This window comes from Bubalus bubalis, chromosome 6 (genome assembly GCF_019923935.1).
Source record: "Bubalus bubalis isolate 160015118507 breed Murrah chromosome 6, NDDB_SH_1, whole genome shotgun sequence".
Lineage (NCBI taxonomy): Eukaryota > Metazoa > Chordata > Mammalia > Artiodactyla > Bovidae > Bubalus > Bubalus bubalis.
In genome coordinates this window covers 72533952-72549421 of record NC_059162.1, presented here as the reverse complement: position 1 = coordinate 72549421, position 15470 = coordinate 72533952, and the positions used below count along the sequence as shown (strand labels likewise).

The 15470-nt window shown below is 35.7% G+C and overlaps 1 protein-coding gene across 5 annotated transcripts in view; it reads right to left on the bottom strand.

Moving 5' to 3' along the window:
• NEGR1 (neuronal growth regulator 1) overlaps positions 1-14899 on the bottom strand; it is a 1028214-nt gene extending 1013315 nt beyond the window's left edge. For 4 of the 5 annotated variants that reach the window (XM_025289451.3, XM_044944850.1, XM_044944849.1 and 1 more), the window contains exon 1: positions 14489-14896. In XM_025289451.3, coding sequence (XP_025145236.1) covers positions 14489-14664 — 176 coding nt within the window. In that variant the 5' untranslated portion in view covers positions 14665-14896. Of the gene's footprint in view, positions 1-14488 lie in introns of all 5 variants that reach the window. The other variant, XM_044944851.2, reaches the window with a different exon arrangement.
• Positions 14900-15470: the final 571 nt, after the last annotated feature.

Genomic DNA, 15470 nt, shown 5'->3' with positions numbered 1-15470 from the left:
TTATAGTCCAACTCTCACATCCATACATGACTACTGGAAAAACCATAGCTTTGACTAGAGAGACCTTTGTTGGCAAAGTAATGTCTGTGCTTTTTAATATCCTAGAAGTCCCTTGATTTTAATGCAAATGAAGAAAATTAACAATAATGTACACATTAGTGATTTCCTCATATAAAATCATGCAAATTATATGCTATGTGAAGCCGGGTGATATAGAAAAGACCAGATATTGTCTGCCAGAAATCAAGTGATTGTACATGTCAAATATGATGAGATTTTTTTAGAATGCCCAGGAAGTCAGAAAATCAGCTCATCAATTATTGAGATTAGAGAGAGGTGTCATACTTTCCATTGGGGGTAGGAAGTTCAAATTAATTCATAAAATTAAGTGGCTAAAGCATGGAAGTGCTATTTCAATGAAGAATTATTTGCAGAAGAATATCAAATATTGTTTGTTCTATGGATCAAACAGAGGAACAGGTGATAATTACCAAGTTTTCTTTACATAAACTACTATTCCAACCAAGAAAAATGATTAATTCAAGTATACTGAGAAAAGTGTAGGATTTTAGAAGAAACATTTAATGATGACAAGATGGTTTTGATGCCTGCAAAAGCAACTGTCAGGAAGAAAAAACATTTCTCATGAACATTCAGAATATGTCAAATACTGACAATAAATTTAGGGGAAAATCCATGTAAAATAGTATTAAAGAGAGGAGAGTATGAAGGCAAAGCATCTCAAATGAAGGAAAAAATGAGTGAGAAATAGAAACAAGATGAACGATAGTCATCACATATTCTAAGTCTACTTTTTCAAGGCATTAAAAGGCTGCCTTGAATTAGAAGTAGGTGAGCCTCAGGAGGTATTAAGTAACAAATAAAACACCAGAAGCATAATATAACATGCAACAATTTCTTTAACTAGATAGTCCTGGCCATAAGTTACAGCTATAATGTTAAAGGAAGGGTGAGAAAGAGAGAAAGAAAAGACACTGACCTTGAGCCCCAGCTGTGTGAAAAATACTGCTTTGGGCACAGTCCAGTGAATTATTACCAGGATTCAGAAATATATAGGAGTAGCTGTAAGCATTTCTATTTTACAGACAAGAAAACTGAGTCTCATAAAACCCAAATAACATCCCTGTGACCACAGAACTAATAGTTGGTGAAGTAAAAAGTCAAACATAACTTGTTTACACAACACTATCTGAGGATACAGACTAAACTACAAGGTAAATTCAATAGCCAAGACCTTATCTCTTATATCACTGTATTCTCAAAGAAAGTATCTAACATAAGCCAAGGACTCAATAAATAAATGTTGAAAAACTGGTGAATGAATGTCTAAAAAAGAACATGTTTCTATAGGGAAAAAAAACAAAATGAATGGATAAAACACAAAAGAAATTCCTGAAAGAACAAAGGAAAATGAAAAAAATCAAGTATCCTAGAATTTAGTAAACATATTCTATACAAATAGCAAAATACAAAGTTCTTGAAGAATTTGCAACAATAGAAGTGAATGACTGTTATGTAAGACAGTTATAGTCTTTTGCAAAGGCAAAATAGATAAGAATATACTGTAATGTGAAATTTATAAAATAAATAAAATGTAGAAGAATACAGAAATCACAGAAGGAGGAGGAGTTAGAATTGGGTTATAGAGGGTTGAAAATTTTCTTGAATGATATGAGATAAAAACAGGACTTTATATTGGGAGAACTTTAGATAGCCGAAAAACAAATCATCATAAAATAAACAATCCTCCTGGGATAAAATCTATCGAAAATGGATATGTAAACACATCTAAGAAGATTCTTAAATAACACAGTATTAGATAAAAAAAAGTTTTCATTCAATTAAGCTATAAACTCTATATACTTCTACCAGCCATCAGAAAAAGGCAAACTATCTAATTCCAATGTTTCACTTTATTCAACTGTAATTAAACATAAAAATTTATAACATATTACTGACATGTTTAATGAATTTGGTATAAGTGCATCTTTTATTCATCCCTAATTTTTTTTTTTAATCTTCCCATCTATCTTGGGAAATAACAGTGCTCAACACTCTAGGCTGCCTAATACTTTTCAAAGGAGGGTTATAATTCAACTTGATTCAGCTGTTTAGTTATACCAGAATTAGCATTCAAAAGATTAATTTGGTGATGTCGAATACTACAGGAAGTAACAGCTTCTTTTTCTTTCTGTTAAGGAGTACAGTATACCAAAAGCTCCAATAAATATTATGGTTTTTAAAAAAATAAGCAAGGGCTTTGGAGACACACATGTCTAGAATCAAACCCTGGTTATGCGATTTACTAGCTGTGTTAAAGCTCAGAAAGATATTCATCTTCTTTGAGTTGGTTTCTCCACTTACAAAGGAGAAAAATTGAGGTTGTTGCAAGGATCCAAGGATGTAACAAATGTATAATGCCTAACTACAGATGACATTCAAAAGCTGTTCATTTTTTTTCTTGTATTATCAATACCTTGTAATCATTATGGATAAAATCATTTGGGGATGAGAGGGTTTCCACCCCCCTCCCCCAGAATATTTACAGTTTTAAGAATTCACTATTCTCCAACTACTTGTTCCCTTCTCCAGGGGATCTTTCTGACTCAGGGATCAAATCTGAGTCTCCCACATTGCAGGCAGATTCTTTACCATCTGTGCCACCAAGGAAGCCCTCTAAATGGTTATAACTATATGATATACTCTAATACTCTCATCTAAAATAATGTAACAGTCTTCATCAAATACATAACACACATTCTTGATTATTTTAAAATGATTGTTAACTTAGTTACTAAAATGCAGCTGGTCCTTAATGATGTTTAATAAGCATTAAAGCCTAGTAAGCAATAAATTCATCAACTGTTTTTATATTTTCTTAGGGAGAGACACAGAATAATCAAGTCATGAGGCTTGGAATAAAAGTCCTAGATTTGAATTCTGATTCAGTCACTACCTGTTCTACCTGAGGCAAGTTACATTACATTTTTAAGCCTGAATTTACATGGCAATAAAGCTGGAAAAGCAATACCTTATCACATATTGTTGTGAAACTATGTCATATATAGTAGGTACTCAATACGTGTTAGTTGAATCTGAATCATGATGTTGATGGCTTCATCATGATTATGAACTTAAATCTTGTTGTTGTGCATTTGGCAAATGTGCAGAATTTGAGCAAGCATTCATAATTCCTGAGCTTCTACTGAATATATTGTCTATGAATAAAAATAGCAATACAGACAGAGTGTTCTTGCCCATAGACTACATCTGAACTGCACTGCCTTCAGCATAACATATAGATGCCCTAAGAAATGATAAGTGCATGTCTAATCCTGAATAATTATTGGCTGTCTTATCCAGAATACACAGCTAATTTTTTTATTCTAACCCTCTTATCGACAATTCCAGTGTTGTCACCAGTCATCACCTCTCCCATTCTAGATTCTGTCACAAATGTTCATCTTCACCCTCTAAACTCATCCACTGCCATCTCATTGTATTTTCTAATCCCTCTTATTTCTTCTTTTCTGTCTCTTCTCATTTTTCCTTCTGTCCTTGATGTTTCATGTGAATACCCAATTACAGGGATCTCTTACTTCTGGTAAGTGAATCAAATCACCATCAGTTTGTTGAGCATAAAATTTTGGGTTTCACTACTATAGAGTTATCTGGGTCTGCACCCTATAGATAAAACCTTTTATAGTGCGTTTCTACTTCCAGATTTGGAGTCTTCTGACTTGGTCATTGGGCTCAGCAACAACAAATACAAGTATGCCCATTAAATACGATCTTTAAAATATAAAATGTCAAGATTTAGCTAAACTACTTTATGCTTTTGCTGCCCATGCATCCACTCTGTGACTAAGTGGGCACCAAGTGGGCCAAAGAGACCCTGAGCTGACACTAGTCCCTCCAGCCAGTGCATGTCCTAGATAAGCTGAGAAGACTCACAGGCAAATGTAAGCTCCTGACGTCATTTCCTCAGCAGTCCCTGTGACCAACATTCTCCCCTGCCTCCCAACCTGTGCCTTCCCCTTAGATAAAATCTAATTCTTTTTGGTTGGAATTGACCAGTCTGTCCTTCACCATGGAACCCTATATCATTCCACTTAGGAACCACAATAAAGTAATGTGCCCCCGGTCCTGCTGCTCTCTCTACAAGCATCCTGCCTTGACCTCCCTGTGCAGCCCCTAGAGGTGTGCAGTCTACTTCATCTAAGCCCTGTGAGTAAAAACTTCTTTATTTCAAATTTCCATGCAGTCTTCTGTTGACCCAAGGCTCAGCTCACCATCTGATACCACAGGATTTCACTTAAGCATTATTTAACAACATCACAACAAAAATATATCTTCAATGGATACTACACAGCGGTTTCACAAATGATTGGTAAAATGACTTAAATGAGGAAAATATGCCCATACCAATAAGTACTGCCAACACATTTCAGACTGAGACTAGGAGAACACAAGCAGATTAAAATCATCAGCTGATATAAATGTTGTGCTTGCTAAAGGGCAGATAATATGTTAGCATTTTACATGCATTATCTCATATGATCCATGTTGTTCTGCCAGGGAGGTGCCAACTAAAGGCATTTGTTCAAGGTCACACAGCCAGGAAATAGAGAAGTAGATAATCAAACTCTCATTATTCCCATTCTGGACACCTCAAAGCATGACAGGTTTCAATGCAACTAAACAATTACAATAAAAGATAAATTCTGTGGATAAGCTAAACTAACTCTCTGTATCTATTATTTCATATAAGCGATGTGTCAACAAGAAAAGTGATCAATGACATATACTCAAGAAGACAAGTGAGCAATTAACTCAATAACTTATATATAATTTATTTCTGTGAACATATTCTCCCCATATTAGCCTCTGATCCAACTGCAGGCCAAGGTAAAGTGCGAATCTACCTTTTAAAATAAACATAAATGGACTAGTAACACTGAAGGAAGATATAAACTTAGTGTATTTTTTCAGAACTTCAGTATACACAGTGTGTGAATATGTGTCTGTGTGTATGTGTGTGTGTGTGTATATATATACATATATATATATATATATATATATATCTCACTTCATCATGGGGATGGTATACATTTAGGATCATTCTGATTATTTAATAAATTATATGAAATATAATTGATTCCTTTTTATTGCAATTATTCCATGTAGGATAAAATAGGCTGAACTTTATGTATCCCGGTGATCTAAAGTCTTAGGCTGTAATTAGAAGTCACTTATATATCATACTTTCTTCCTGCCCTTTCTTCTCTCTTTTCCTTCAGCTCTCCTTCAATTCCTTCACTCCACATTCACATTTTGAGAACTAACAATGTGCCAGCAATGTGTTAAGTAATAGATGTCATTTTCTATTTAGCTGGTCAGTTACCAAGACATTAATTTGAAAATAAGTTATTTACAAATCAGATATATCTAAATATGATCTCCTATAAAAAATATCATAGCATTAGGAAAACTTTATGTTCCCTTTGCCTTATTTATGCAATATTCTGAAACAATAGTATGTGATATAATTGGAGAGAATAAACAGAAAATACTCTCCTGCCTTCTGATTATAGCTCTTATGTTCATAGTATCTCTTAAATCCTTATAACATCTTTTAACTTAGTTGCACGAGAGGAAAGGGGTTTCTGAAGACAACAGAACAAACACACTTTTCCCCCAGTGCCCTTTAACTCATCCAAAATCTCTCAGTACTTCATGGTAGTAGCTATAGTTTTAAATAAGCCCAATCTTGTAGCATGAGTATGGGCACTGGACCTGTGTCCAAAGGACTTAGTGAAATTCAGTGAAAAATAATTTAGTTCTGGACCAAAAAGTGTTATAAACATCCTCCTTAAATTGAACAAATTACCAGCTATCCAGAAAGTATAATGTATTGGCTTCTCTTCAAAACAGCAACACTAATACTGGCAGCACAGCCAAATTCCTCCTTTCCTATATTCCCCTTTTCCTAGAGAAAGTGATTAAAAGACCAAATTTCATGCCAGCTGGATGCTTAAGAGCGTCAAAGGTCTTCTGTCAGGATTCAGAACTTGATATGGCTTAGAAAACACTATGCTAATAGATAACCTCCTCAACATTATAAATCAAAGCCATATGACCACATTAAAATTCTATCAGCTAGTACCAATACTCTGTGGTTTATAAAGTACAGTTGACCTACCTCTGGGAGATAGTCAGAATGATACAAAAGTTAAGCTCTGGCTTGGGGAGTGTAGCTACTTTTCACAATTGAGATTATTCATTCTCAACAAATACCCAATTCTCTATACCTCTGTATCTTTATTGATTTTATTTAATTGAAACCTTAGGAGAAAGGAAGAGGAGACTCCATGAGTTGAGGCAGGAAAAGAAAAAATGTTAGAAGGTTACAATGAACACTTTGCTACTTTGAACTGTTCCTGTTATCAGCTAATTATAATTACAAAGAGCAATAGCCCTCCTATATAATGTAAAATCTTAGATCTTCTGAAAACTATTAAATACATCTCAATAATCTTAAAACTGTACCTTATAATTGCATTACAAGCTTTTTCTGATGAAACCTACAGTAAGAAATACATCTAAAATCTTGACAGAGTATAAACACACAAACATAAAAAATAAAAGTTTAATCAAATAAAACTTACCTTTACTATGTATGCTTTCTACCCTATTTTAGTACAATTTATTAAAAAAATACCTTTAGTAGCTAATACATTTTCTTCAAGACTCACTAATAGCTTGTATCCTGCAATTTAAAGACACTGAATTATTCCAATGTATGTGTCTCAATCCAATAGGACTTCTGCAGGCATTACTTAAAGACAGAGACTATTGATAAATGGATTCAATAAAAAGTACTCAATCATGATAAGCACGCAGATCTATTGCAGCAATAAAGATACCGAAATTATTAAAATTTGAAATAATTAATAATATAAAGGAAAAATACATTTAATCTTTTGCTTATCCTTCCAAACATTCATTAATTTAAAATATAGTGGCAGTTGGCTTGATATAGGCAAGATTCAATATTAAGGCCCTAGAAATGGATGAACAACAGTCATAAAGTTTACAAACCCAGGTGTTTTGCCAATCAAATTTAACACAGCATAAAAGAAAAATACTTGAAAAAAACATCAAAAAACTTCTATTATTAAATTTCTCCAATATCTTATAAATTGTCACATTTTAGGTATGGTGTACTAATTAATTAGTGTACCGCCAAACTCCTCTGACCATGGGGATTCTCCAGGCAAGAATACTGTAGTGGGCTGCAATGGGATCTTCCTAGTGCAGGTATCAAACTCAGGTCTCCCACATTGCAGGCAGATTCTTTACCAGCTAAGTCACCAGGGATGACCAATAATACTGGAGTGGGTAGCCTACCCCTTCTCCAGGGGATCTTTCTGACCCAGGAATCGAGCCAGGGTCTCAGGCGTTGAAGACAGATTATTAACTGAGCTACCAGGGAAGTCCAATTAAAATCCAATTTGTTAATGACAGTGCCTATGTAGAAAATCCTGGATTTTACTCTCTTAATAGCCTGGGAAGTTTGTTTCCATTGTTGAATTTGAAACACATAAAATATCTGACAAAAAAGCATGTGATGCCATTTAAAAATTCTTCTACAAAAGCAAGAAAGCAGGCAATACAATGCTCCAAAAAAAAGAGCAGTACATATTATTTTCCCTTATACATAGAAATGTCCATGACAATCTGTAACGGATCAACAAAGCTTTAAGAACAATGAAATGAAGAAATGAGTCAAGTCCATCTTCTGTTCCAACTCAAGAAAATCCTCTCTAGAGCATCCTTTAGAGATGACTATTAGGAAATCAATGCTGAGAAAGAGATGGTTAGACAGCATCACCGACTCAATGGACATGAGTTTGAATAAACTCCAGGAGATGGTGAAGGGCAGGGAAGCCTGAAGTGCTGCAGTTCATGGGGTTGCAAAGAGTCAGGTACAACATAGCAACTGAACAACTGCATTATTCATGGTTTAAAGTTACCATCTTTCCTGCAAAAGTATGGATACAAGCAGCAAAATAGGACTTTATGATGACTGCTGTTTATATTGGGGCCAGACATTTATATAATATCTTTTAGAAAGATATTATTTTGAAGCATGTAAGGGGAAGGTCACTGCATCATCTAATACTCTGTTAAACGAGAAAAAAAAAAAAAAAAACTAATAAAGCTTCCCTTAGCTCTTCCATGTTAGAAATACGTTGTCTATAATGTTTTAGTGTATGACATTTTGAACAGGATATGGTAGAAAGGTGATCTGATTTCTAATCAAAAGTTTCAAATGGCTTGAGAGACTTATTTGTACAATGGTTACATGCACTTTTATGATCATACACTTCATATATTTCATAAGAAATTGGAAACTTTGATTTGTTCTTCAGGTATTAAGCTACAAAAAAAAAAAGGTCTTTAATTCCTATTGATTTCAATAGTCAACACTGCAGGAATTAGTTCAACATTTTGATCACATATCCACAAACAGAGTTTAGCCCTGGTTCTCTTTTCTCAGTCAAAAAAAAAAAAAGATACAGTATTATTGACTCTTCCCAATTTATATTCATCAACTATTTTTCCCATTCATATCATCGGTATATTATTTATACTTCAATTAATTATTTAACATTATATTTAATTAAAATGTATATAATTGGTTTATTGTATTCACCATAGTCTGGGTGATGACAATACCCCAAATATCCATCTTTCTTTTTTGTAATATGCTCCAGCGTTATTATGGTTCTATTCTTGCCTCCTTAAACAACTATTACATCCAGTGGTAGGAAGCAACTATTTATGTTACCATGAGCAATATTTAATATAGTTAAAAATCACTAAAACTATTACTTCTCAACACATATTAATCAGGGTTCTATCAGAAAAATGTAAACCACTCTGAATATTTAAAACTTAGAGGATTTAATTCAGAGAATTGACTGCAAAGATGATGCAAAAGTTGATAAGAACAGGTAATGGTAAGACAACCCGACGGTTAAAATATTAGGAAGCTACTACTACTCTTAGGATGGAAGAACAAATGGGTGAAGCAGTATACAGAAGCCCAAGTTAAGGTTATCCAGTGGAAAATGGAGCAAAGAGCTTCCAGTGGGAGATGGAGACACTGCTGAACACTGCCCAAAGCAATGTAGGAGGGGAGAAACACCTTGACCTCTCACTCATCATGTACTCCCATCTCCCAAAACCACCTACCACAGGACAACCACAGTCTGAAAACAGCTGACATGAAGAACAAGGGAATACAGCCTGGGGATTAGCTTCATTGTCTATCTCTAATAGCAAAGTATAGCAGAAGGATAAAAGTTGGATCTGGTCAATAAGGCCCAGAAATGTCACTTACAGGATGTGAATAATTCTTCAAACATTTTGCAACTCAGGTATTTCAGAATTAATTTAGTCCATGAAGCTATTTAACTGTAAATTCAACTATTTAAAATAAGTAGTTCATTAACATGCTTGTGCTCAAAGATTTATACAACCACATGGGTTAATTAGTCCTTCTGGACTAAAAAGACTAGAAAAATATAAATCCATCTGGAAAATTTTAAAATGCTACGTTGTTCTTTAATATAATGAATGATTATGTATTAATGTATCAAGTAGTGCTTCATGTTAATACAACAGTTCTACACATCACTACAGGTAACATTGTTGCATTTTATTCCATATTTTGGAGCATATTTTTCCAAAATGACTCAGCATGACAATCTATTACCCCTTCTCTTTTGAAAAGAATGAGAAAAACCTCAGAATTAAAAAAAAAAAAACAAAAACTGTTTGATAACACTATTCAACTATTCAATAAGCATACAGGCTTTTAAATAATGCCTTAATGTTATAAATTGCAAATGCCTGTAGAGTTGAACAGTGTATTTGCACCACATAAATAGGTAGGAATGACTCAACAGATGAGTTTGAAGAGACTCTACCATTGAAGACAGTCTTCAATGATATTCAAAAAGTATAGTATAATTGAGGTATATTGCTATTGACAATTCTGCATTCTTATACATCATTTACTTGCTTGTATCCAATAGCATGCATTTCAAAACAAAACTAATTTAATGTAGTCTAATCAAAAGGCAAATGAATTGAGCAAAGTCTGAGAAGTAATAAATACTTGTGATATCCATTTATAAATCTACTCATAAGTTTTGTGACTTCCAATGGAAATAGCTTCTATGTAAATGCACTTTATTTTCTGTGATTGAAGCAAAAGTCTTCTGCCCTATTACAATATCATTATTAGGATCTCATATAACTTTCACTGAAATCTATTTCATTAAAATGACAAAGTTATGTTCAACTTTGCTAACGTAAAAGAAGATACCACATTTAAGAAAAGAATCTCTCTTCCTTCCTTTGATTAAAGGATGACAAGTAGAGAATGGGGTATTTTGAATTCATATCAGGATGGCAGCTTAAAATGTACAAAATTCATAGATGAGTTGAAGTAGAAACAGATGAAAGAACTCTCTTAAAAATGACATGTCTTTTTAAAAACTGGGAGGATATAAATGAGGTTGTTCCTTGTATTGTCTCAAAAGAATATTAAACATTTTTGGACATGTCGACATAACTGTATTTGTTAATAAGGTAAGAATAAAGTGACTGATTCACATTAAAGCAGCTGCAAAACTACAAAAAAAAAATTCATCTGAAATTTATGTATTAAGCCAGAGCAGAGTTATGTTCCCCTTGGTTTTCTAGATCTAGAAACACTGGGTCCTAATGCATGACCAGTGTAGTTCTGGAATGTCCTGTTCTTTGCTACATCACCTGATGAAACATCAACTCAGATCTTCCAGGTACTACAAAATATAATTTGAAGACTAGAGAAAAAGTTCATTTCTCCATATACAGATTAACAAGTTCTATTAAGCATAAAATATTAATAAGTAGTAAATGTGGTAGCAATCTAATATCTAGTATCTTAAAATTTAGTGAAAATGTTAATTTGTACTGGTAGCAAATTACAACGTGCTCCAGACATCCATGCATTTATTTAAAGTAAGGGAGGTACCAAGTGTTATTGTATTGAATAGATGCATCATTAAATACTTCAACAAGAATGTCCAAATATCTCAAGTGAATTCTTCAGAGATTTATCAGTGAATATCATTATTAGACCTAAGGGACATTTTGACATTTAATATATTGCCTCACTAAGCTTAAGAGGCAAAGTTAAAATGATAAGAATGTTGAAATTATTAAATGGAACTTCATTATAAGTCTTCTAATCCAAACAGAGAAGGTGATTTATAGAATGATAGGTATAGTTAGTGGATCACAGAATGGATTCTCTTTTGTATGATAACAAAATGTAAGAAAAGGTTTGCTTTTCTTGATTCTTTTCTCTAAAACAGACACTCTGGCATTTAGGAGATAGAAATGTATCATTTGACCTTTAAACTTCTGTTTCATTAATGTAACCACAAGCAACAGAGTCACTGATTGACACATTTGCACTTTCAGGCCTTTAGCACTTAAAGTTACTTGATAACTGTTATGCCACTATTTGCTTTTTATGAGATAGTTGGAGGAATATGTTACATTAAAAAGAGTAAAACATGCAAAGCTTAATAAACAATATCACATAACTCAGTAAAGTGTTCTCTTGAGTACTAGATTTCTGTACTTTGATGTGAAGGCGTGTTTGTATGAGGGAAGATTTTGTTTTTTTTGTTTTGTTTTGTTTTCTAATGAATTAGATAATTACACCAAATACAATTCCAAGTATCCAAAGTGAAAACATAAACTATAACTCTGTGACATTACTTTTGATGAAAAATATCTCACCTGACTTACACTTAAATAGTCCTTAAGCTCTTCTGTACTGGTATATGAACAGAGTAAATACCAGTTGCAGGAAAAATAACTGATGCAATTTAACATTTTTTTAAGAGAGAGAGAGGGTTTCTTATAACTATATATGTTTAAAGTATTTAAAACCTATGGTCAATGTAAAAAGATAAATTAAAAAAAATGGAATCAGTCCCTAGAGAATTCTAGAATTACTGTAAACCAATTACTTTGAGTAAAAAGTAATGCGGATCAGATTTGTTTCATATGCCAAAAAAAAAAAAGAAAAGAAAGAAAGATTCTGTCTATTTTTTAAGAAAACTGTAATTGGTTAGAAACATTATTCAAAAGAAACAGAGATACCATTCTCTTTAAAAAGTTTAAAAGCCAAAAGTTCTCTAAACTAAGATATGACAAAATTCAGGATACAGCATATAAATGGATGAGGTAGGTGCACACAAGTAAACAAGGACTGCACCAAATCAACAAAACTGGAAAAATATTGCTGCTGCTAGTTAGAGAAGCTTCACTATTGGCAGCAATGAGTGAACGAAACATAGGTCTCCTAGAAGCAGACCATGAGTTCAGCTATTTTAATTAGCCATAGTATTCATTAGATTATTCTCTAAAAACAAAACACTCAAGATATACCATCAAGAGACAAGCAGTCTATCAAATCCTTTAGATTGAAAATGTTAATGCTCATTACAAATAGGCAATATGCTACTACAATTATATAGATTGCAGTTCCCATGATATGTGTTTGCAGGCTCTAAAGACAGCATTTCATCCTTACCACTGTTGTTTAAACTTCCAAAACAAACTTAATATAAAGAATATCACCAAGGGTTTAATTTAAATCCTCCGTGTGACCAAAAGTTCATCTCTTTTATCAGCAATTCGAGGTATTTTACTAAGTGGCAACAAACTGTTACTTTTGTACACATCCAGTAGCACTGTGTTTACAGTAGATACATACACTATAAACTAGTATCTATTAGAAACTGTAACAGTATTCTACATTAATTTGGACTCATAGGCATGTTTAAGAAGGTGTAAATCGTTTACCACACCCAGATCCAAGATCATTAAATTTACAATATATTGCATGTTTCAAATAAAACATAGCCTTCTCTGTTTCACCTTAAACACGCCACATACACTGATTTTCTGCAATCTGTACTTATAAGCCAACTACCACCCAGTGGAGAGAAAGGATATCTTTCAGGATCTATGTCAGGTGGGGGTGTCACAGGCAGAAGGGAAGGCTATAGGAAATGAAGGTATAAGGCTGTTTAGCCTTGTTTAGATCTAAGCACTTCTGATCATCAATTTATATTTTCACAGGAGAAAAAATGTTACCAGGCTCTTACAGCAATGTTGCTTATAGATAAAATTAGGCTACAGATGTTCATTAGTGACAAAACATTTCAATGCCCAAGCTTGGGGAAAAGAAGGGAAGAAGGAAGAGTGAGAAAAAGGAGCAAGACTTAAAATGCAAAAAGGGAGGAAAAGGGAAAGATGAGGGGATAGAGAGTAGCAGAGAGAGGGAGAGACTGTGTGTATACATGTGTGAGTGACAATGTGTGGAACAGTGAAGGAGCGAGCGGGTGCCTTTTTAGAGAGTAGAAGAGAATCTGAATGTGAAAGTGGTTGTTAGGGAGAGTATGGAAGTGCCAGCATGTATGAGAATGTGAAACAGAAATGTGAGGGAGTGTGGTTATGAAAAAGAGATTTGTGAGAGTGAGAAAATGGAACTGTAAGGGGTTAGAGGGAGCACACATGTGTGTGTGACAGGGATGGGAAACAATATGGGGAAAGAGATGGGAAATGTGAGTCGAGAGAGAGACAGAAGTCAAGCTCACAGACCAGGGATATTAATGAGAAAGAAAAACGAAGAATGGAGAAGGTAAAGGATGGAGGAAAGCGTATTAAATAAAAGGATCAGAAATTAGAGTGGTGGAAATGAAAAAGAAAACATGAGGTGAAAAAAGAATGGGAGGAAAAACAGAAAAGCAATAAAAAGAGGTAATGGATAGAAAAGAGTAAGAAGGAGGGGAATTGGAAAAAAAAAAAACGAAGGAAGGAAAAAAGGGGGGGGCGGGGGGACAAAGCGATAAGAGGAAAGAAAGAAAACTGAAAAGGGAGACATTGAGCCTAAGTGTCCAAGTGAGAGGGAAAATACATGGGAGCAGGGAGCCAGCAATTGGAAAAAGTCGCTTAGGTTACAGTAAAATAGAAACAAACCTGATAAACTTGTCAGACTCTCCAAGAGTACCCCAGGACAGTAAAACAGAGACCTTGTGAACTGAGTTTCCAAGTGGGACCGGCCCCTCCTAAACCTCACACTTCACTCATCTCAGGGCTACTTGGCGTTCAGGCAAAGTGCTTAAGCATCACCAGTTCTGTTTGCCACCTGCCCCGGAGTAAAGGGGCCACGGCTCCAGGCAGAATCAGCACCTGGACTTCTTGAAATGCGGTCCTTTTGATAGAGATCACCACCAGCATCTTTACTTGGTTTAAAAAGACCGCAAGAAAGGTGGAGAGACAGACAGACAGATTGAGACAAGTACGAAAAGCACGACGTTCCTCCTACCTAAGCACCGCCGTGTCCCCTTTTCTGACCATCATGTTGTCCACAGCCGCCCAGGGGAAGTCCACACTCTGTCCAGCCGGGAGGCAGGAGGGTAGCAGGCAGCACAGGCTGAGGAGCACCGCCGCCAGCCACTGGTTCGAGCAACAAGCACCCTGCACCAACAGCATCATGTCCATCCCTGCTAGGGCTGCTCACTCTCCAGCAGCTTTCAGCTCGCACTCCCCCACCCCCTGGTGCTGGCGAGTCTTCCCAGGAACCAGGCGGCGCGCCACAGGATTTTTTTTTTCCCCTTCTTTTTTTCCCCCTTTCTTCTTCTTTTTTTTTTTATTCTCTTTAATTTGGTGGGTGGGTGGGTTTCTTTTCTCCCCCCGCCCCCACACCTAGTTGTTGGGTGTTGTTTCTCTCTTTTTTGCCTCCCCTCCTCCTCTTTGCTTTCCCTCCCTCCCTCCCCTCCCACCCCCTAGCACCACTCTAAACCTCCTCTCGGTTGCTTTTGGCCGAGTCCGGAGTGTGTCTAATTCTCCGGCGGCTCGCGCGCTATCTAGCGAGGAGTGGAGCGCGCCGGCGAGTGAGGGAGGAGGCGCGGCGACGGCGGAGGCAGGGCGATCGGCGGCGGAGGCTGCAATAGCAGCAGCAATAGCAGCCGAAGCAGCGCGGAGCGCAGCGGCGGCCGGCGGCCCCCGGGCTCGCGCGCGTTGCCAAGCGGCCGTTTCCTTAGCAACCCCGCCCGGGGACTGAAGATGCAGCAGGGAGGGGGGAAATGAAGTGGCGGGGGGTTGGGGGGGGGGGTAGGCAGAAAGAAAACGGAAAAAAAAAAAAAAAAAAAAAAACACGGGAAGAGGTATATTATTATACAAACTGAGAGAAAAAAAAAAAAGAGAGAGAGAGAGATCGGAGACAGAACGCTTCCCTTCCTGTCGTACACACTAGAGTGATGCTTTGCTAGAAAAGTCTCCGCGTCTGGGCTGAGGTGAAGAGAGCA